Source organism: Narcine bancroftii, chromosome 1, assembly GCF_036971445.1.
Source record: "Narcine bancroftii isolate sNarBan1 chromosome 1, sNarBan1.hap1, whole genome shotgun sequence".
Taxonomy (NCBI): Eukaryota; Metazoa; Chordata; class Chondrichthyes; order Torpediniformes; family Narcinidae; genus Narcine; species Narcine bancroftii.
In genome coordinates, this window is record NC_091469.1 from 290,810,084 (window position 1) to 290,833,165 (window position 23,082).

The 23,082-nt window shown below is 43.0% G+C and overlaps 2 protein-coding genes across 7 annotated transcripts in view; one reads left to right on the forward strand and one right to left on the reverse strand.

Annotated features, from left to right (window-relative positions):
* The first annotated feature begins 6,356 nt into the window (after nucleotides 1–6,356).
* dkk3b (dickkopf WNT signaling pathway inhibitor 3b) lies at nucleotides 6,357–20,121 on the forward strand. The gene is made up of 6 exons (XM_069903630.1): nucleotides 6,357–6,593; nucleotides 7,326–7,451; nucleotides 14,089–14,181; nucleotides 16,934–17,078; nucleotides 18,432–18,588; nucleotides 19,507–20,121. Exons 1-6 carry the CDS (start codon nucleotides 6,414–6,416, stop codon nucleotides 19,679–19,681), a joined length of 876 nt encoding a protein of 291 aa, XP_069759731.1. The 5' UTR covers nucleotides 6,357–6,413; the 3' UTR covers nucleotides 19,682–20,121.
* A 1,313-nt stretch (nucleotides 20,122–21,434) lies between these two features.
* The window catches only part of usp47 (ubiquitin specific peptidase 47), a 148,627-nt gene continuing 146,979 nt past the window's right edge, over nucleotides 21,435–23,082 (reverse strand). For all 6 annotated transcript variants that reach the window (XM_069903596.1, XM_069903617.1, XM_069903590.1 and 3 more), the window contains one exon: nucleotides 21,435–22,871. In XM_069903596.1, the coding sequence (XP_069759697.1) occupies nucleotides 22,697–22,871 (175 nt within the window). In that variant the 3' untranslated portion in view covers nucleotides 21,435–22,696. The remainder of the gene's footprint in view (nucleotides 22,872–23,082) is intronic.

The window sequence follows — 23,082 nt, forward strand, 5'->3', positions numbered from 1 at the left end:
TAAAAGACAGGATTTTAGAGAATTAATTGAAAGACAAATTAAAATGTACTTTGAAATAAATACAGAATCAGTGAAAGATAAGTTTATACTATGGGACGCAATGAAAGCGTTCATCAGAGGGCAAATAATAAGTTATGTAACTAAGATGAAGAAGGACTACAATCGGGAAACAGAACAGTTGGAAAGGGAAATAACAAATATAGAAAAAGAATTAGCAATAAAGGAAGATACAACTAAAAGAAGAGAATTGGCACATAAAAAAAATAAAATATGAAACACTACAAACATATAAGGTGGAGAAGAACATAATGAAGACAAAACAGAAATATTATGAACTAGGAGAAAAAACGCACAAAATTCTAGCGTGGCAGCTTAAGACAGAACAAACTAAAAGAATGGTATTGGCTTTAAGGAAAAAGGACAAGAAAATTACATATAATCCAATGGAGATCAATGAAAACTTCAGGGAATTCTACGAGCAACTATATCAAACTGAAAACAAAGGGAAAGAAGACAAAATAGATGAATTTCTAACTAAAATTGAACTACCGAAATTACAAACAGAGGAGCAAAATAAATTAATAAAACTATTTGAAATAGAAGAATTACAGGAGATAATAAAAAAAAAACTACCGAGCAATAAAACACCAGGAGAGGATGGATTCCCAATAGAATTCTATAAAACATTTAAAGATTTATTAATTCCTCCCCTTCTGGAAGTAATTAACCAGATTGATAAAACACAAAGCTTACCAGATTCATGTAAAACAGCAATAATTACAGTAATACCAAAGACAGGGAAAGATCCACTTATACCAGCATCATATAGACCAATATCTTTACTTAACACAGATTACAAGATAATAGCTAAACTACTTGCAAACAGATTAGCTGACTATGTACCAAAAATTGTAAATCTCGACCAAACTGGATTTATTAAAAAAAGACGAACAACAGACAATATCTGTAAATTTATTAATTTAATTCATGCAGTAGAAGGAAATAAAACTCCAACAGTAGCGGTTGCTTTAGACGCAGAGAAGGCCTTTGACAGAGTAGAACGAAATTATTTATTCAAAGTACTACAAAAATTCAGCTTACCAGAGAAATATATTAATTGGATTAAAGCATTATATAAGGGGCCATTGGCGAAAGTGACAGTAAATGGATATATATCAAAACAATTTAATTTAAGCAGATCAACAAGGCAGGGATGTCCACTATCTCCCTCACTGTTCGCGTTAGCTATAGAACCACTAGCAGAACTGATAAGAACAGAAAATAAAATAAAAGGGATAAAAATAAAAGACAAGGAATATAAAATCAGTCTATTTGCAGATGACGTTATAATATGCTTAACAGAACCAGAAATATCAATAAAAGAATTACATAGGAAATTGAAGGAATATGGAGAAGTGTCGGGGTACAAGATCAACGCAAATAAAAGTGAAGCAATGCCAATGAATAATGCGGATTTCTCAAAGTTTAAAAAAGAATCACCATTTAGATGGCAAACACAAGCAATGCGATACCTAGGTATACAACTAAATAAAAACCTCGGCCATCTATATAAACTCAATTACCATCCATTAATGAAAAAAATTACAAGCCGACTTAGAGCATTGGAAAGACTTACCACTAACACTGATAGGAAGGATAAACTGTATTAAAATGAATATTTTCCCAAGGATACAATACCTATTTCAGTCATTACCAATATGCCTAACAGAGAAATTCTTCAAGGAATTAAAGAAAATAATAAGGAAATTTTTATGGAAAGGGGGGAAACCGAGGATAACACTAGATAAATTAACAGAATGGTACAAACAAGGAGGCTTACAACTACCAAACTTTAAAAATTATTATAGATCTGCACTATTAAGATACCTATCAGATTTTTATCAAACAAGGGTAAAACCAGATTGGACCAGATTAGAACTAGATAAAATAGGGGAGAAGATACCTGAACATATATTATATAAATTGGATGAAAAATTGGTACAACGTAGGAATTCACCAGTATTGCATTATCTGCTCAACATTTGAAAGAAGATTCATGTAGAAAGGAATAAAACAAATTACCAACTACCAAAACTAATATTGACGCAAAATCAGCTAATCCCTTTTACAATAGATAACCTTTCCTTTAGAGAATGGGAGAGAAAAGGGATCAAAAGAATAGAAATTTGTTTTTCAGGAAATAAATTATTATCCTTTGGACAAATGAAGGATAAATACAATATAACTCACGATACAATGTTTGCATAATACCAACTGAAAACCTACTTGAAGGACAAATTGGGAAACAGTCTGAGGTTACCAGAAGGAAGCAATTTTGAATATGTGATTACAGACACAATGATAATCAAAAAATTTGTAACAAACATGTACATCAAACTGCAAGAAAAGGAGAACGAGGAAACAAATGGTAAAACTAAACAAAAATGGGAACAAGATCTAAACATAAAGATAAAGAATGAAACATGGGAGAAGCTATGCTCCGGAATTATGAGAAATACAATAAACACGAGGTTACGTATGATACAATATTACTGGATACACAGGTTATACATCACACCTCAAAAGTTAAATAAATGGGACCCAACAGTATCTGACAGATGTTTTCGCTGTGAAAAGGAAACGGGAACAACAATTCATGAAATTTGGACATGTGAGAAAGTGGAAAAATTTTGGGAAGATCTAAACCAGATATTAAATAAAATCACAAAAAGCAATATACCAAAAAACCCAGAGATCTTCCTCCTAAGTAATATAAAAAACAAAGAATTTGAACTCGATTTGGATAGAGCACAAAAAAGATTTGTTATGATAGCCCTAGCTGTAGCAAAAAAATGTATTATATCAACCTGGAAATTAGAAGATAACTTGAGAATACAATGGTACATAGAAATAAATGAATGCATTCCATTAGAAAAAATAACATATAATTTAAGAAATAACATCACAATATTCGAACAAATATGGGAACCATACATAAAACACAATAGAGAAATCCTACCGTGGACTTCCACCACCTAAAATGACAGAAAGAGAAGATAATGAAAAGAACTGACTCAGTAAAATTTCTTGTTTATTTTTATTAAGTGACAACATTGTTTAACGGGTTTAATGTATCTTATAGTTTGAATTTTAAATAAATGGGAAAGGGAGTGAGGGAGGGAGGGAAGGGAGGGGGAAAAAGGGGAGAAAATGACACTGTATATATTTAAGAAGAAAAATGTCTGTATGTATCTTGGTCAATATGGTTTATGGTGTGAAAAATAAAAAATCACCAGCAGCTCACAGCCTGCGTGGGTCCCTCAGCCGCTGAACCCCTCACTGGTCTGCCATTGGGGTCACCGTCCTATTGAACTGTCTCCTCTGCTACTTCTCAGTGGGGGCAGGGGGAGGGTGTGTTCTCTCTGTTACCTGTGCTCTGCATCAGTCCGCTGGACCCCTGGAGTCTGCAACCCTTCAAAACTGCTGCTAGACCCCACGGTCGCAGAATTTTAAATAAAACACCATTGGCTCTTTTAACAGGTCGCTTGTATGGATCTGTCAGCAGGAAAACTAGGTGGTAGGACCCTGCAAGGGAAGCACCGTGTCTCCACTCTCCCTGGGTGCACATCAATTGCCATTTGTTTGAAAATTTAGTGCAAAGATGCCGACACCATCCAGATGAAGGTGATGACACCAAGGGGATGAAGACACTGGTCAGAGTGCTCTGTGGTCCTCGCATCCTTGCACGGCAGAAGGAATACAAGGCAAGATGCAATTCTGGCGATCTTCATGTTGGACCCATCAAGTGAGAAGGACAGCAGTGAATTCAGAGAGTGCACAAAGGAATGGTTCCTGGAATAACACATCAAGGAGCCAACAGGGGCACAGGCTGTCAGGTTGAAAACATGAACTCAGAGAGAACGATCTCCTGGGATTCAGTTTGAGAGTGAGGAACTCAAGAAGGAAACTGACGAGTTCAATGTAATCTTTTCCGCGCATCCACTTCAAAACCTCTCACTGTCTGTCGAGAGAACAAGAACTATGAAACCCCCAGTACTGTCTGGAGATTCAGCCAGAAAGGAACCCCTTTGGTGAAGGGTGTGTGACAGATTATGTTGTGTTGGTATTGTATATAGATATGTTTTTGGTAGATCAATTGGGGCAGGTTTTTTTTAAGTGTAGGTCACATACAAACACTTTGAAACATATCTAATTTAAAAGGCACCAAAAGCATTTGCAAAAGCTTTGGAGAGTGCCCAAAAGACTTCACTAATTGATTGTTGTTTACAAAAAGGCAGCAGATGAAAGAACTCGTCAGAGCCGCAGGCTGTCTGGAGTGGAACTTCCTGTTCTAAGAGGGTCATGTAATTTTGCAAGCAGAGAGAGTAAAACAGGCATTCTCTCAGAGAGAGAGAGAGAGAGAGTTCTGCAGTTTTTACAGTCAGAAGCAGCAGCTGAGACTGGAACAGGACAAGCTGGCAAGCTTGTGGAAAACCCCATTTGGAAGACAGATTGTGAGTGCTTACTTCAGCCTGGTCAAAGCCCTTGTGGTTCATGCAAGAGGAGAGGACTGGCTGCCTAAAATAAGTGAAACAAAAAGGCACTCTGTGATGACCTGAAAGAAAGAGGTTATCATCTGGAGAACCCTGATGGGGCAAGTTTCTTCAGCAAGACACTGAAGTGACTGGTTACAAAGAATCAGTTGTGGGTGTCCACGAACAACAAATTGCTCTCTGAAAACTGACAAGAACCTTCCTGAGCAGTAACCATTTACCTTTCAAGTGCCAAAGCCTCGTGAACTTCATAAATGTTCAATTCTATGCACAGTATAGAATTGCCTGCAGCAAGTAAACTTGGAGGAATGAAAAGTGAGATTGGACTGTAAACCAAAGAACCTTTTTGAATTTACACACACATTACATACATGTGTGTTCAGAATTAGAAGGGGGCTAAGTTAGGTTAATTAAGTTAATAGTGATAAGTTAAAGTTTAATCCTGTTTTCATGTTGAAAGATAATTAAAAGCAACTTTTGTTAAGTAATCACTTGTCTTGGTGAATATCTATTGTTGCTGAGTTTTGGGGTCCTCTGGGCTCATTACAGGTGTAAGACTAGCCAGCACCCTGACACAAGGACATCCACCCCAGTTCAAACAAGCCCACTGGTGTGTTCGGGAGGGGGGTCTTGGAAATCGTGGTTGAGTGGATGAAGGAGCTGGTGCAGAGCCCATCATCAGGTGGGTGTGGGGAAGTACTGCACTGTGGGAGGGGCTGGACTGAAGGAGGGTCGGGGCGAGACTGAGGGAGTGAGCAGGACTGAGGGAGGGGCAGGACTGGAGGGGGTGGGGCTGAGGGAGGGGCAGACTGCAGGGGGGGGGGGGGAGAAACTGAAGGACAGGTGAAGGGGAACCAAACTGTGATGAAGCCACAGCTGGAGCATTGGGCCTAGTTTTGACAGGCACACCTGCAGAAGGGTACAGTTCTGGGTGAAGCAGCCCAAAGGAGATTCACCAGGCCACTCCCTGGGATGAGAGGTATGTGCTATTAAGAGAGGTTGGACTTTCCTGAAGAAGGGCGCAGGCTGGAAACTGCGACCACCTCTTGCTTTCTATGGACGCGGTGTCCATTTGAGATCTCCCAAGCACCTCTATGAACTATCCTTGTTCCCTTACAGAAGGCAGAGAAAAATAAAAAGGAATTGTGACTTCAGAATCCTCCTGCTCTGGTGTCAATGTCGACACATGAGCAGCTAGGGACCCCTATCCCACCCCCACCACTGCTGGGTTGTCCCATTCCCACCACCCCCAGGAACCCCTAACCCATCTCCACCACCCCTGGGGACCTTGTTCCATCCCTGCCACCGTTTGAGACCCCTGTCCCATCCCCGCCACTGCTGGGGACCCTTGTCCCATCCCCTCCTCCCCTGGGGACCCTGTTCCATCCCTGCCACCACTTGAGATCCCTGTCCCATCCCTGCCACCGCTTGAGACCCTTGTCCCATCCTCGCCACTGCTCGGGACCCCTGTCCCATCCCCACCACCCCTGGGGACCCCTGTGATTCCGAATTCTCAGCCTGATGAAGCGCGATTCTACGAGACTGACCGGACCCTCCCCAATGGGAACCCGAGATGGACGGTGATCGCTGACCGTGCCAGGGCATTTCGGCAGCTCCCACCAGAGCCCGGACCCCCCGCCCCGGTATCCTCTCGGACCCACCGTCTCCGGTGACCCACTCGCCACGGCGTGCGTTCTCACAGCGCAGCTGATTGGGGGAGGCGGCCAGTGGGCGGAGCGGAGTACGGCGTCCATACAGTTGATTGGCGGAAAACGGCCCGTGGGCGGGGCTGAGGATAGGAGCCGTGCAGCTGATTGGCGAAGCCTGGACCGGGGGCGACCCGAGGGGACCGGGATCGGAATGGCTGGGGACGTGACCACCGGCTCTCAGCTGCGTCTCTACCGCGTCCTGCTGCTGCTGTGCCTGGGGATCGCGGGTCGCGGGTCCCCGGCTCAGGGTGCGGGGCTGCGGGAGATGCTGCAGGAGGTGGGCGCGCTGCTGGACGACACGCAGGGCAAGCTGCGAGATGCGGCCCGGGAGGTGAGCCTCGTCCCCGCCGATACCGGGCACGCTCCTTCCCCCTGACCTGGGGTGCGCTCCCTCCTCTTCCTCCATCCCTCTGCCACAAGTCGCGCTCCCTCCTCCGCCGGTGACACAGGGCGCGCTCCCTCGGCTCCCAGTCACGTCCAGGGGTGGAAGGTGGTCGGGTCCGTGGTGGGACAGGAGCCAAGGTAAAGTCTGGGACTCCTAGACCGCTCGCTGTGCAGTCGGGACCCGACACGTTGATGTGGCCGCAGAGAGGAGTGGGGAGGTGTGTCCGGTTCTGGTCACTGCTGCGGCCACAGATTTGGGGGGTGGGGGGGGATATGTTAGAGACAACTCACACTCACCCCCTCCTTCCCAGAGCAGTCAGATTCAGTTCGGATCCCTGCCTCCAAGTTTATACTGACATTGCAGCCCAGACAATAAATTCTGATTCCTGATGGTTCAGGCACCTGTCTGTAGTTTGCTCATACCTTGAAGGACTCGAGCCTGAAATGTTGGTTATGTGACTTTATCTTTGCTGTGTAAAGTACACTGCTTGACCAGCTGAGTTTCTCCAGCATTGTGTTTTTGTATGGCCCATTTATGTGATATGCTCCTGGAGATTGGGGGGGGGGGGTGTTGGAGCCACATAGTGAGGGGGTCAGTAGTATAAACCCTGCCACTGTGGAAACAGGGACTCACTCTTCTGAGCTACTAAGAGGACTGGTTTTCTGCCTGTGGCCACAGATGGACCTGGAGCCAAAGAGGGCAGTCTGGGATCCAAAGTTCATCCCCAAGAATCAGCGCAGGGAATCCAGCTCCCGGCTTGGAACAGGAGAGCTGTCTGACGGCATCAGGCAGGATGCCAGGAAGGTAGGGTCAGCAGCGGGATTCTGTCGGTGAGGGTTGGTTCCTCTGGTGAATGGGGGATGGGGAGGATGCGGCTGGGATAAAGGTGACCATTGGGCCCATTGGAGTCCAACTATCTTGTCAGCAACACACCACAGATCACAGCAACTCCCCATGGAAAAGATCCCCTACCCTCCGATCCTCCCCACCCTCCAATCCCCCACCCCACCCTGTGACCCCCCCATCCCATCCATCCTCCAACCCTCCCACCCCCTTGAACCCCCAGTTCCCTCACCCCACGCTTTGACCTCTCCCTCACCTGGTCACAGGGGAAGCGTGCAAATTCTGCTCAGGGACCCCGAAGACCAAAGAGTCTGGAGGATTCAGGTACACAGTTCCCTGTCTCCCCTGCCTTGCTCCTCTCTCCATCCCCATACACCTCAGCCACTCTTTCCTGTCTCCAATTCCATGATTTTAACAGCTATGGGCTTATTGGTTCCTCCCTGACCTTCCTCTCACCCCCCCCCCACATCTTTTAAGATACTCCTTAAAACCACTTAAGATCCATTTAACCCTGTGATCATTCTTTTTTTTCCCACACTGAGAACCATATCAATCAAAATATATACAAACATTTCCCTCTTAAATATACACAGTGGCATTTTCTCCCCTTTTTCCCCCCTACCTTCCCACCCCCCTCCAAACCCATTAAACATTCAACATATACAATACAATAAAACCATTAAACAATGTCATCACACAATGAAAATAAACTAAAAAAATGTGTCATCTACTTTTACACACTGGATCAAGTAATTTTGTCTTATTATTTTAGGGGTGGAGGTCCGAGGCAAACCCTCTCTGTTATGTTCCATGTACAGTTCCCAAATTTGCTCAAATAATGTGACTTTATTTTTTAAATTATATGTTATTTTTTCTAATGGAATACATTTATATATTTCCATGTACCATTGCTGTATTCTCAGGCTCTCTTCTGATTTCCAAGTTGACATGATACATTTTTTTGCTACAGCTAAGGCTATCATAATAAATCTTTTTTGTGCTTCATCCAGTTTGAGGCCTAATTCTTTACTTCTTATATTACTTAGAAGGAAGATCTCTGGATTTTTTAGTATTTTTTTGTGATTTTATTTAATATCTGATTTAGATCTTCCCAAAACTTTCTCACTTCCCCAAATTGCATGTACTGTTGTTCCCATTTCCTTCTTACAGCGAAAACAGCGGATCCCATTTATTTAACTTTTGGGGCATGATGTATAACCTGTGTAACCAATTATATTGTATCATGCATAACCTCATGTTTATTATATTTTTCATAGTTCCAGAGCATAACTTTTCACATATTTCATTTTTTATCTTTATGTTTAAATCATTTTCCCACTTTTGTTTGGGTTATAGCTTATTTCATCATTTTGTCTTGCAGCTTGATGTACATGTTCGTTATAAATCTTTCTATTATCGTTGTTTCTGTAATCACATATTCAAAGCTGCTTCCTTCTGGTAATCTCAGTCTGTTTCCCAATTTATCCTTTAAGTAGGCTTTCAGTTGATGGCATGCAAACATTGTACCATGAGTTATTCCATATTTGTACTTCAACTGTTCAAATGTTAATAAATTATTTCCCAAAAAACAATTTTCTATTCTTTTAATTCCTTTTCTCTCCCATTCTCTAAAGGAAAGGTTATCTATTGTAAAAGGGATTAGCTGATTTTGCATCAATAATAACTTTGGTATTTGGTAATTTGTTTTTTTCCTTTCTAAGTGTATCTTCTTCCATATTTTGAGTAAGCGATGCAATACTGGTGAGCTTTTATATCATACCAGCTTTTCATCCCACTTATAAAGTATATGTTCTGGTACCTTCTCCCCTATTTTATCTAGCTCTATCTTAGTCCAATCTAGTTTTTCCCTTTTCTGATAAAAATCTGATAAATACCTTAATTGTGCTGCTCTATCATAATTTTTAAAGTTTGGTAACTGCAAACCACCTTGGTTGTACCTCTCTTAATTTATCTAACACTATTCTCGGTTTCCCCCCCCTTTCCATAAAAATTTCCTTATTATTCTCTTTAGTTTATTAAAGAATTAAGGGAATAGGTAATGATTGAAATAAGTATTGTACCCTTGGGAAGACATTAATTTTAATGCAATTTACCCTCCCTATCAATGTTAGCGGTAATTCTTTCCAATGTTGATAATTTAATTTGTACAAGTGGCTTAAATTATTATCTAATCTAATACCTAGGTATCGGATTGCTTGTGTTTGCCATTCGAATGGTGAATCTTTTTTAAATTCTGTATAATCCACATTACTCATTAGTATCACTTCACCTTTATTTGCATTGATCTTGTACCCCAAAATTTCTCCATATTCCTTCAATTTCTTATGTAGTTCTTTTATTGATATTTCTGGTTCTGTAAGTATACTATGATGTCATCTGCAAATAGACTGATTTTATACTCTTTCTCCTTTATTTTTATCCCTTTTATTTTCTCTTATCAGTTCTGCTAATGGTTCTATTACTGAAGAGAACAGTGAAGGGGATAATGGACATCCCTGCCGAGTTGACCTACTTAATTTAAATTGATTCGATACATATCCATTTACTGTTACCTTCGCAAATGGTCCATTATATAATGCTTTAATCCAATTAATATATTTTTCTGGTAGATTGAACCTCTGTAATTCTTTGAATAAATAATTCCATTCTACCCTGTCAAAGGCTTTTTCTGTGTCTAAAGCTGCAGCCACTGTTGGCTTCTTATTTACTTGAACTGCATGAATTAGATTAATAAATTTACAGACATTATCCGCCGTTCGTCTTTTCTTAATAAATCCAGTTTGATCTTATTTTACTATATTTGGTACACAGTCGGCCAATCTGTTTGCTAATAATTTTGCTATTATTTTATAATCTGAATTAAGTAGAGATATTGGTCTATATGATGCTGGTGTTAGTGGATCCTTCCCCATCTTTGGTATTACTGTAATTATTGCTGTCTTACATGAATCTGGCAAGTTTTGTGTTTCTTCTATCTGGTTCATTTCTTCCAGGAGAAGAGGAATTAATAACTCTTTAAATGTTTTATTGAATTCTTTTGGGAATCCATCCTCTCCAGGCATTTTATTGTTTGGCAGCTTTTTTAATATATCCTGTACTTCCTCTATTTTAAATGATTTTATCAGTTCGTTTTGTTTCTCTTGCAATTTCGGCAGTTCAATTTTAGCTAAAAACTCTTCTATTTCATCATCTTTCCCCTCGTTCTTAGTTTGGTATAATTGTTCATAAAATTCCTTAAAGTTCTCATTAATCTCCATTGGATTATATGCAATTTGTTTGTCCTTTTTCCTTGATGCCAATACAGTTCTTTTAGCTTGTTCTGTTTTAAGTTGCCAGGTTAATATTTTGTTTTTTCTCCTAGCTCATAACACTTTTGATTTATTTTCATTATGTCCTTCTCCACCTTATACGTTTGTAATGTTTCGTATTTTTTTTGTCTGCCAATTCTCTTTTTGTTACATCATCCCTTGTTGCTATTTCTTTTTCTGTACTTACTATCTCCATTTCCAACTGTTCTATTTCCCGATTGTAGTCCTTTTTCATCTTAGTTACATAACTTATTATCTGCCCTCTAATAAAGGCTTTCATTGCATCCCATAATATAAATTTGTCTTTCACTGATTCCGTATTTATTTCAAAGTACATTTTAATTTGGCATTCAATAAATTCTCTAAATTCCTGTCCTTTAAGTAGCATGGAGTTTAACCTCCATCTTATATGTTCTTGGTGGGATGTCCTCCAGTTCTATTGCTAATAACAGGGGTGAATGATCAGATAGTAATCTAGCTTTATATTCAGTTTTTCTAACTCTCCCTTGAATATGGGCCGATAACAAAAACATATCAATCCTTGAGTATGTTTTATGTCTACTCAAATAATATGAGTTTTCCTTCTCCCTTGGGTGCTGTCTCCTCCATATATCCGTAAGTTTCATTTCCTGCATTGATTTAACCATAAATTTGGCTACTTTATTCTTTTTGCTAGTCTTTTGTCCAGTTTTATCCAACATTGGATCCAAATTAAGGTTAAAATCCCCTCCTATCAATATATTCCCCTGCGTATCTACAATCTTCAAAAAAATATCTTGCATAAACTTTTGATCCTCTTCATTAGGTGCATATATAGAGAGCAAATTCCAAAATTCTGAGTATATCTGACACTTTATCATTACATACCTCCCTGCTGGATCTATTATTTCCTCCTCTATTTTGATTGGTACATTTTTATTGATTAATATAGCTACACCTCTGGCTTTTGAATTACATGATGCTGCCGCTGCATGCCCTACCAGGTCTCTCTTTAATTTATTATGTTCCACTTCAGTTAGATGCGTTTCCTGCACAAATGCTATGTCTATTTTTTCTTTTTTCAGGAAATTTAATAGCCTTTTATGTTTAATTTAGTTATGTATTTCATTAATATTTATAGTCATATAGTTCAAAATGGCCATCTCATATTCTGTTTACACCTCATTTTCACTTCCTCACCACCACCACCACCCCCCTTTTCCCCATTTTCATCTCTCACTTTTCCCTTTTTGAACTCCCACATCCAATATCCCCTTAGCCCCAAATGTCATCCCCCCCTCTCTGAGTTGCCCCTTATCCCTTGCCGGGCAACAACAACTTCCCTCTCCATTTGGATTGCGAACCCACTTGCAAGTGTCAACTGATTTTGGAGTGACAGTTATTCTCTCCCACCCAACCCCCTCCAGAAAAGACTTTTTTCTTCACATATAATAAAGCTCACCCTCTTTTATTTCCCCCTTACTTCCTTTCTTCCCTTCTTTCCCTTCTTTAGTTCTTACATATACATTATTTTTACATCTTTATATGTATTTTATCGCCGATCTTCATTCTTGTTACATTTCTTCATCTCTCCTTCTGTCCTGCAGGCATTCTGCAAATTCTCGTGCTTCCTCCAGATCTGAGAACAGTCTGTTTTGCTCCACAGGGATAAATATTTTAAGCACAGCTGGATGTCTTAACATACATTTATAGCCTTTTTCTCCATAGGATCGATTTTGCTGTATTAAACTCCTTCCTCTTCTTTAAGAGTTCAAAACTTATGTCTGGGTAAAAAAAATATTTTTTGACCCTTGTATTCCAATGGTTTATTGTCTTCTCTAATTTTATTCCTTCCCGATCCAGTATATTTTCTCTTGTCGAATATCTCAAAAATTTTACTAAAATGGATCTTGGTTTTTGTTGTGACTGTGGTTTCGGAGCTAGTGTTCTCTGTGCCCCTTCTATTTCCATTCCTTCCTGTATTTCTGTCATTCCCAGGACCTTTGGGATCCATTCTTTTATAAAATTCTTTAATATCTGTGCCTTCTTCATCTTCCTTTAGGCCCACTATCTTTATGTTGTTTCGTCTACTATAATTTTCCAACATATCAATTTTCTGAGCTAACAACTCTTGTGACTAACTTTTTTATCACTTTCTTCCAATTTTCTTCTTAAGTCTCTCACTTCCATTTCTACAGCCGTTTCTTGTTCTTCCACATTTTCTAATCTTTTCCCTATTTCTGTCATGACCAGCTCTATTCTATTCACTTTTTCTTCTGTACTTTTCATTTCACTAAATTCTAATGCCAGCCATTCTTTTACTGTTCTCATTTGTTCTTGAAAATAAACTTTAACTATATTCTGTCCATCTATTTTACCTTCTATTTCTCTGTGCAGATCTTGGTCTTCTTCTTCCTCTTCTTCTGTGTCTGTACCTGTGTTTATGTCTTCTTCTCTTCCTTGTATCTATGTCTCTTCTCACTTTCCTGATGAGTTGCTTGTCTCACTTTGCTGGGCTTCTTCTTGCTTGCTTCTTCTTGCTTGGCTTCTTGCCATTGGTCCTCTTCTTCTGGGCTACTCATCTGTTGGGCCTCCTGGTGCTGCTCTTCTTTCCTATCACTTCCTTTTCTGTTGCTTTCCTCTTCTTCCAGCTGAGAGCCCTGGTGTTGGATGTCCCTCAGCTGGTCACGCTGTGTTTGCCCGCTCCTCAGCTGGGCCCCCCTCCCGTCGGTGTTCTCCTTTTCCTCAGTGAGCACACTGCGCATACGCGACTCCTCGCGCATGCTCAGTTGTGCACTTTTGTTTGGCTCAAAGAGCCATTTTTGCAGTCCAGCATTCGGGGGGTCGCGACTCTGCGGGGTCGAAACCAACCTTGGAGAACAGGCTCTCTTCTCCACGACGGCTCCGTTTCTTCATGCAGGTAAGGCCTTCTCCTTTCTCTTCTGGCAGTTTTTCTTCTTTTTTTCCCATTGTTTTTACTTTTTCCTTCTTGGGTGCCATTTTCTTTCTTTTCTCTACAACTTTATCTTTTATTTGTTATGTTTTGTGTCTCTTGAACTTTGTATTTTCTTCACTTTATTTCTTCTTTTCTGGAGAGGGCTGGTATTCTCCTACCGGCCACTATTCCATCACCTGACTCCCCACCCTGTGATCATTCTTGAAATGTTTTACAACTTTTAAAGTTCTGGACATTACAAACTTGTCCTGGTGCCATTGTTGAAGGAACAGTCTCTCTCTCTCTCTTTCTCTCTCCTTCCCCCACCACCCCCCCCCCCCCCCAACCTCTCCAGGAGTGTATCGTGGATGAGGACTGTGGGAAGGACCATTTCTGCCAGACCCACCTCATGGAATCCAAGTGTTTTCCACAAAGAGCAGGGGAAGAGGTGAGAACTGATCTCAGGGACAAGGCCGATGACTACTCCAGGGTTAAGCTGAAACAAGTAACATTTGAGGAAGAGGAAGGAGGAACAAAATCTTCAGGGAGGGTGATGTTCAAATGTGCAATGGGAGTGGTTCCACATCATCTTTCAGAGCCGCACAGTCCTCCAGATCACCCCGACCATGGTGCCAGTCTATAGCCACCTTTCTGCCCACCCACTCCTCGTCTTCCCCATCCAAATTCCTGTCCTTTCAGACACGGAAATTTTGCTCGCCTCCATCACCCCCTCAGGTTGCTCGTTCCAAGTACCCCCCCCCCCCCCCCAACTGTTCTTCAGCTCCTCATCCCTCTCACCAAAAGCCCAAGCCTGCTAGTTCCACATTCCCCAGTCCATTTAACCTACCCACACCCCTCAGGATTTCTGGAACTTCTACTGAATGCTGACCATTTCAATGAGAATAACCCCAAACTCTCCAATCTCTTCTAATGATGACAGCCCTCCATTCCAGGCAACAGCCCGGAGATTCTCTTCTACGCTGTTTTGATTGCCACCACACCCTGTAGTGTGATTACTAGAGCTCGATGTGTGGTATAACAATACAGTTGCAACAAAACAATCCATCTGGTAGTCAATGCAAGAGGTGCTTAGATTCAAAGCCTTCCCCACACACACACTGTAGGTCCCTGCTGCAGGACATGTTGCATTGATTGGTGTGTAAGGGTTAGGAACATAAGAAATAAGAACTTAAGAAACCAGCTGCCTGCTTGTGATAGTACAGATCTATCACCAATGTATTTAGTGTATATAGTTACAGTATCTAGACTGTGCTTACAGCGATTGGCTGAGAGCTTAGCCACGCCTACTGTCTGGGCCTTAAAGGGTTGTGTCCCTAGCCAGGTCGGATCATTCCGGACTGATCGGCCACCTGTGAAGAGCTCTGGTCTTTTGCTAATAAAAGCCTTGGTTTGGATCAACAAGTCTTTGATTCTTTCGACGAGCTCTACACTGCTCCATCATTCAATGAGATCATGGCCAATCTGATGAAAGGCTCATCTCCACCTTTCTGCCTTTTCCCCTGATCCATTCATATGTAGAAGTCTATCCAGCCTTGCCTCAAATACATTTACTGAGGTCATCTCCACTGCTTCAATGGGCAATGAATTCCACAGATTCCTCTGGGGCAAAAAAACAATTCCTCCTCATCTCCGTCCTAAAACTATACCCTGAATATTAAGGCTCTGCCCCCATGTTCTGGTCTCCCTCACCAATGGAAACAGCTTATCTACCTCAATCTTATCTATGTCTTTCATAATTTTATCTTTCCTTAAGATCCCCTCTCATTCTTCTAAATTCCATTAAGTTGACCTCAAGTGATGGTGCGTCCTTGGGTCATTGGGGCTGACCGCTCATGCCCAGAGCTTGAAGTAGGAGCAGATGTTATTCTGTAGTCATGGTTGGGGCTGAATGCTTGTCGGTTTGGTCTGGCCTCTACCTTGGCCAAGGCACCACCACATTCCCCTGAAACAGGCACCCTGTAGTTCACTACACAACATTCAAAAGGTTCACACAACGTGGAACAGGCCCTTGAAGCCAACCTATCTGTGCCAACTAAGTTGGAGATCTGGGCTAGTCCCATTTGCCTACATTAATGCAACTATCCAAGCATCTGGAATGTTGTATTTGTACCCACTTCCTCTGGCTGTTCAGACACTTGCACCCCAGTGTGTTGACGGGAGCTCCATCCAGAGGGAGAAAGTAAAGGGCTGTCCTCATGTGAACTCCAGCAAATTTGGTCCATGTTTGGTCTTGCCAGTGACATCCATGTCCCAAGGGTAAATTAGATAAAATACCTTGAGTGAAGATAGGAGCCGATCCTTACCGTTTATTGTCCAAAGACTGGAATATTCAGTCACAGCAAGTTCCACAGCAGCACTTAGATTCCAGAACTTCTGTCTTCTCTCATCAGCTTGTCCAGTCTTGTCTGGGAAATCTTGCCAACATCATTCACCCCAACAATAAAGTAAAAACATGAAAGTCTGTAGACACCGTGGTTGAAGTAAAAACAACGCTGGAGAAACTCAGCAGATTGACCAGTATAACCATATAACCACTTACAGCACAGAACAGGCCAGTTCGGCCCTACTAGTCCATGCCGTAACAAATCCCCACCCTCCTAGTCCCACTGACCAGCACCCGGTCCATACTTTATATCGCAAAGATAAAGGTGTATAACCAAAGTTTTGGGCTTGAAACCTTCATCAAGGTATGAGCAAAATGTCGGCAGGCGGCTGAACAAAATGGTGGGGGTCTTTCTGAATATCGCTGGATATCACTGGAATCAAGGAAAATGAGAGTTCAATAAAAAAAGATGAAGAGGTAGAATGTCAGCCCTGATCTTGATGAAGTAAGTCTGGACGGCCCACACTGGCGCTCCTACATCAAGTTCAAACATTGACAAGAAAACCCAAAAATATCAGAAATCAGCCTCCAACTCTTCTGAAAGAATGAACCCAGTCTTTCCAATGCCTGAACCAGGCACCTGCGCTACATTTTGCTCACACCTGATGAAGGGCTCAAGCCCAAAACATTGGTTGTGTCTTTATCTTTGCTATATCAAGTTTATATGCCATTTGACCTGCTGAGTTTCTCCAGCATTGTGTTTTTACTAATGAAGGGAAGTTGGAATTGTTCATTTGTCATCATTATTAATATTGGCCGTGTGTATTGGTTGACACGTGGTTTTGAATTTTCCTAGAATTGTTCTCGGGATGGCCAGTGTACTTGGGATCATTTGTGTATCTGGGGAGAGTGCCAAGCGAATGCCGAGAGAGGGCAGCTCGGATCTATCTGTGAGCAGCAGGAGGACTGCGCTGGACACCTGTGCTGTGCCTTCCACCCCAGTGAGTTCCCTGGATGCCTCCTGTCCCATGAAGCTCTGCTGCAGACAAGCCTTGTCCCTACTGGGAGGCTGGGCACCGTTCCCCTCACTGGCCAAATCTGAGCTTCAGGACTGTTTTGTGCAAGCAGTATAGGCAATGTCACTCCAAGCATCTGCTGGTTGACTATTGGGAAAACCCGATGGCTCAACGTTTTGCTCACCCGCTCACATTTGCACTTTGCAGTCATCTAGGCCTTCAGTTCCTGCACTCCGTCCCCCAACTACTCCCCGTCCCCAGACCCACTCCCCTGGGCCCCGGTCCATGCACCCACTTTCCACAGCTCCTTGATTCCCACTCTTCTGGGCTCCTGTCCCTGCATCCACTCCCCTGGGCTCCCAGGTCCCCATACCCACTCCCCTGGGCCCCCAGGTCCCCATACCCACTCCCATCGGCACCCACATCCTCCTCTTACCCATTGGAATCCCAGTTCCCGCTGGGGCTCTGGTTTTCACGCTCCCTGTAATGTTACCCAGTTCACTGCAAGGTTACTGAGTGCTACTTTACAACTGGATTGTAAATGAACTGAGACACCAACAGCTTTCCTGGACTGCCACTCTTGGTCCAGTACCATGTGAAGTCCTGAATGTGCTGAACTACGTTTCCCTGTGGGATTATGCAGTGACAGCTCTGAACATGAATTAACCTGAAGTCACCCATAATTTAATCTAAGAGGCTCCACAGATGAAGCCATGTAAACATAGAACTCTACAGCACAATCCAGGCCCTTTGGCCCATGATGTTATGCTGACCCATATATACCTTAAAACTAAATGGTCTAGTTACTGTAAAATGTTCACAAGAGGCCAATTGGCCCCTCAATCCTGTCCCACTGTATACAATCATGGCTAATATGTGTTTGCTGTTCCCCGCAACCCTCAATTCCTCCATCGGTCACACATTTATCCACTCCACTTTAAATCTATCTGATGATCTGACCCCCAGCACTCTTGGGGGCCAAGAATTCCAGAGATCCACCACCTTCTGAGAAGAAAAGTTGGAAGCACTTTAATTTTAAGTGATTGGCATTTTATGGTGCAACTGTGGGTCTTTGTTCAGGAATCTCCCGCAAGTGAAAGCAAATATCTCAGACATAAATACATTCCAAGTTTGGTTCTCGTCTCAAAAAGACGAGAACATCAAAATCGCTCGTTAAAAGTAAATCAGATGGCGCTACAGGGACAGCCATCCCCTATGTTGACCTTGGGTTGCACCTGAGCAGAGAATCAGATCTATTCATAGACATGCATTCTAAAATAAAACCATGTTGGTTGTGGTTATCTGGTGATCATCTCCACCAATGCTGGTTCTTCTCAGATCTCCTGTTTCCTGTGTGCACACCATTGGCTGAGAGGGAGCAGCCGTGTCGCGACCCTGACCACCAATGGTTGGACTTCATCACGTGGGAAATGGAACCGTTTGGATCTTTAGACAAGTGCCCCTGTTCCAAAGGATTGCTGTGTTTACGAGAAGGGTAGGAGGCTGCACCACCAGGGGTGAGGGCAGAGTGGGGCAACAGCAGAGACCCAAGTTCGATCCTGTCTGCTTGGAATTTGCACGCTCTTCTTCCGACCACATGGGTTTACCCCAGGAGCTTTGGTTTTTCTCCTCCACATGAAATTTTATTTAAATTTTAAATGTTTTAGACATACAGCACGGTAACAAGCCCTTTTGGACCTTGAGCCCGTGCTGCCCAATCGACCTACAACCCCCGGTACATTTTGAACGGTAGGAGGAAACCGGAGCCCCCTGGAGGAAACCACGGAGAGACAGTACAAACTCCTTACAGGCAGCGTCAGATTCAAACCTGGGTCGTTGGCGCTGTAATAATGTGCTAACTGCTATGCTAACCGTGCCACTGCGAGTAGCCCAAAGGCATGCTGGTTGATGGGTTAGTTGGCCCCAGTGTGTGATAGATGATGGGAAATGTGGGGAGAATAAATTATGCTCCCTTCCCCTTCACTGGCATTCTGACAAATGTTCGCGACCAGAAAGGCTGGATTGTCACTGGCTTCACAGCTGCTGCCTGATCTGTTGAGTAACCTTGGCCATCAGTGCTTATTTCTGAATTCCAGAAGCTGTTATTTTGCTTTCGTGGCAGTCCGACTTTGCAATGTTCTGTCAGCCCTAAGTGATCAAGGGTCACTTAGGGAGATATCTTGTCAAGCATTGGGTTGAACATCTCTCCTGAGGGGGTTTTGAATGTATTTTAGATTGTTATTTCTTTGGCTTGGAGTGATTTGTACCATATGGGTGATTAACAATGATGGGTTTTCTGGACTGGCTTGGGTAGCCCAGGGAATTGCGTTCATGTCGAGAGTGCAAGGGTGGGCAGATACAATCGTGTCTGCACTACACGGCAATTGCTAATATTTTCTCACCCTCACCTCAGTGACGCCTTGACACCCATGTGCAAGGATGGCACACGGGCAACTGCCGCCGCCGGCCTCCCCAGCGACAAGGGACTGCCGCCTCGCAGTCGTGTGGTGCATGGGGTGTCCAAGGATGGGGAACAAGACCCAGACTGCAGTGAGTGCCACGCCAGATTGCAAAGGGGACCTCCATGACTGGAAGTATCCAGAGGAATTGGTGAATACACGGGAGGAAGAGCTGGGAGAAGGCAGGCAGCCAGGAGCTGACCGTCACTGCCAACCAGGCTAGATCATGGTAGCTATGCCAAGCAGTAGGAAAAGGCTAAATGGCTTGTTTTAACAATCTGTCAAATAACATGTCATGCTTTTTAGCATAATTAGTCACATCTTTAGTTGCTTTGTGATCTAGTCTAATCGGTTAATTAAAAACACTCCAGTTCTTTGACATAACACTGGGTCAGTGATGGGTGGTTTGTCAGATTTGGGGGCTATTTCTGACTGTGAACCAGTCAGTCAGAGGGGTGGTCTGATGCAACAACTTTATGGACTACTCACTCCATCGGCACTGTAGGTTTAGAACTGTCTAACAATATTTTGTGTAACCTATTTGTCATCAATAAAATGACTATCTGTCAGAGGTGACCCAGGTATTGTTCACATTGATGCAAACTGTGAAGCTGTTTCTGCTGCTGTTTGTAATCCAGAAGTACCCTTTTCAATGACATGGCTTGTTGTTACTGAGTCAGCGATCTTTGGTCATGCGGAACATTTCCATTTTCTAAATTTAACTGAGACATACAGCACAGTAACAAGCCCTTTTGGCCCACGAACCCTTGCCGCCCATTACAACCCCTGGTACATTTTGAATGGTGGGAGGAAACTGGAGTTCCCAGAGGAAACCCACACAGACACAACGTACAAACTCCCCACAGATAGCACGGGATTTGAGCCCTGGTCCTCATCGCAGGCACTGTAACAGCGTTGTGCTAACCAGTTGTTTCACATGGCTGAACATCACAGGAACTGGCCTCTCATCCCACACCTTCTCTGGAGTTGGAACTCTTCAATGTCAGTGCCTCTCTCAATCATTCCTTTAGTCAGTTTACCCAAAGCTCGGGAAGAAGTCCCAAGACATGAACAGCAATGTGGGCTCACAGTTACGTTAACTTTTCTCTATCCCCTCGCAAAAAAATCCAGATGCTCCACTTTCTTTTGAACAGCTGGCTGCAAGATGATCCTTCCCTCCGGATCTGCTGATGTCTTGCTTCATTTGACCACAGTAACAATAAAGCTGACTGCTACTGTGGTCAAATGAAGCAAGACATCATTGTGGTTTTGGCTGTCTGTTGTGGGAGTGAATGCCAACGTTCTGAGAGGGCTCCCTCCAACTACACCACTGACTGGCCGGAACGGTTTCCCAAAGCTCACCCCGTTCCCACCCACCTGCCAAACAGTTGCAGAATTTCCCACTCGGAACCACTGCAAGTTAAATATCTGCTCTCATGCAGTCCAAAACATGAACCAAATCTTAGTCCCCACATTCACTGTAGCTGGAGTGGGAGCAACGGGAGAATTACACCGTCGCTATCCCCAACACTACTGGTTGGTTCCGGGGACAGAATGGAAGATCCAAGTCCCTCTCTCACTTCAAAGCATGAATAATGTTTCCACAGTGCGGATCCAGGATTGGATACATCTACCAGAATGGAGGCGTGAACAATTCTAACCCACGGCCATGGTTTCAAGGAGCTGTGGTTACACTCAACCTTGCAGCTTGAAAGTTTACAGACACAAAGTACATAGAAGCAAAAGGATGGCTATGCTTTACGGAGGTCAACACAAGCCCCCATGAAACTGGCGTGCGCCTCCCCCACCCCCCCACCCTGGAAACTGGTGCACAAAGGCAGCTGTATTTTGATGCCATAAAATGCAAACTTGAGAATGAAAATAGAATGAATAAATGTTTTATTGGTATGTTTTTCATTTGTGAACAGCATTGAGTATGAAAAAATATTCACCAAAATGCACCTTTGATGATCATTTGTGTCATTAAAAATCGGAAACTCCTGCAAAGTTGGAACAAGGAACGTTGTGGTGCACAGGGTTTGCAAGAGTGGAACTTGTACCTCCCAGTGTTTGAGGCGGATCCAGACATGAAAACAAGAGCATCTTTTCAACTGCTGTTTGTTTTAACCAAATTAAATAGATTTACACTTATTAGAATGAATTCGCTATCCTGCCCAGTGAATTAAATACAGCATATAATTCAAACAATCAATGCTTTCTCTTGGAACAAAATTCGCAAACCAATTAAACCATCACAGAAGTATAGCATACATCATTGGAACAAGATGGATTTAGAAGGAAAACAAAAATAATTAACAAAATGCATAAAAATTATCGATGTCCAAATATCAACCAAACAGACAGGAAAGAAAACATCTCAAAAATACAAGTCCAAGCAGCCCTCTAAGTGTGTGCCCCACATATGGTGTGGCAATGGTGTGCGTACCTGAGGCAGACAGTGCAGTGTCTCACCTGAGCCCAGTGAGCTATCGGCCATGCTTGCTTCCCCAACTCAACAACCACCAAATGTTAAAAGGGAAAGATCCTCAAAAATCCTGACTTGGGAACCAATGACAAGTTACAATCACCAAGCCTCCGGCAATACGCAAGGGTTCAGACTTTAAATCACGCACAGATCCTTGGGCTATGCAAAGGTTGCCAAGGACATTCATTCAGTTGGTTTATAAATGCCCTTCCAGTTCTGATGGCATTCCATCCCCAAAGCTCTCCCTCCCCTTCCCACATATAATACACCTTATTTTAAAATTCAACACTGAGATACGTGCTCAAATGTGAATAAAATAAATGACAAATTCTTCGGACTGTGCACAGCTTTTATTCAGCTACAAAAGCCCATTTACGAAGGGTCTAGCTTTTCCAGCAAGTATGTGCAGAGCCCACGTTGTACTCAAGTTTTTCCCCTAAGGGTTGCACATCCTTTTAAACTTTACATTAGAGTGCAGGATGTGACTCCGAGTCGGCCATCCCCAATGGGCTTCCGATTGGTGGGCAACAAGCCAATCAGTGCTGGTATCATCAGGTAGACCTAATGATGAATGGGACAGGCACAGGATCTCTACACAGCAGTGGCGAATCAGTTTGGTTTCCAGTGTGCGGCAGGGTTGAGCTGGGCCAGGCCAGATCTCAATCCTGGCTGGAGTCTTTATTGGGGCTGCTGTCCAAATAGATCTTCAGTGCTTTCTCTTTGCGGGGAGAGTAGTTGACACGGTGGCCTGACTTCTGCAGCCGGCTGCTCTCTTTCTTCAGTAGTCCATTGCGTTGCTCCTCTGTCATTTCCATCAGCGTCTCAGTCTTGTCCCTGGGAGGGGAAGAGTCAAAGATTGTGGACAGCACCCTTAAAATTACAACAGTTGGCACTCACTTATTCTGATCCCAAGTTTAGGTGGTTAAAACCAACTCTTAAACTGTTGATCGCACGGTCTAACAAAGCTCAGAGTCGATTACTGCTCATCTCCTTGTGTGTTCAAACACAGAGGCCCTCACCTGAAGAAATAAAGTAGATTATTTTC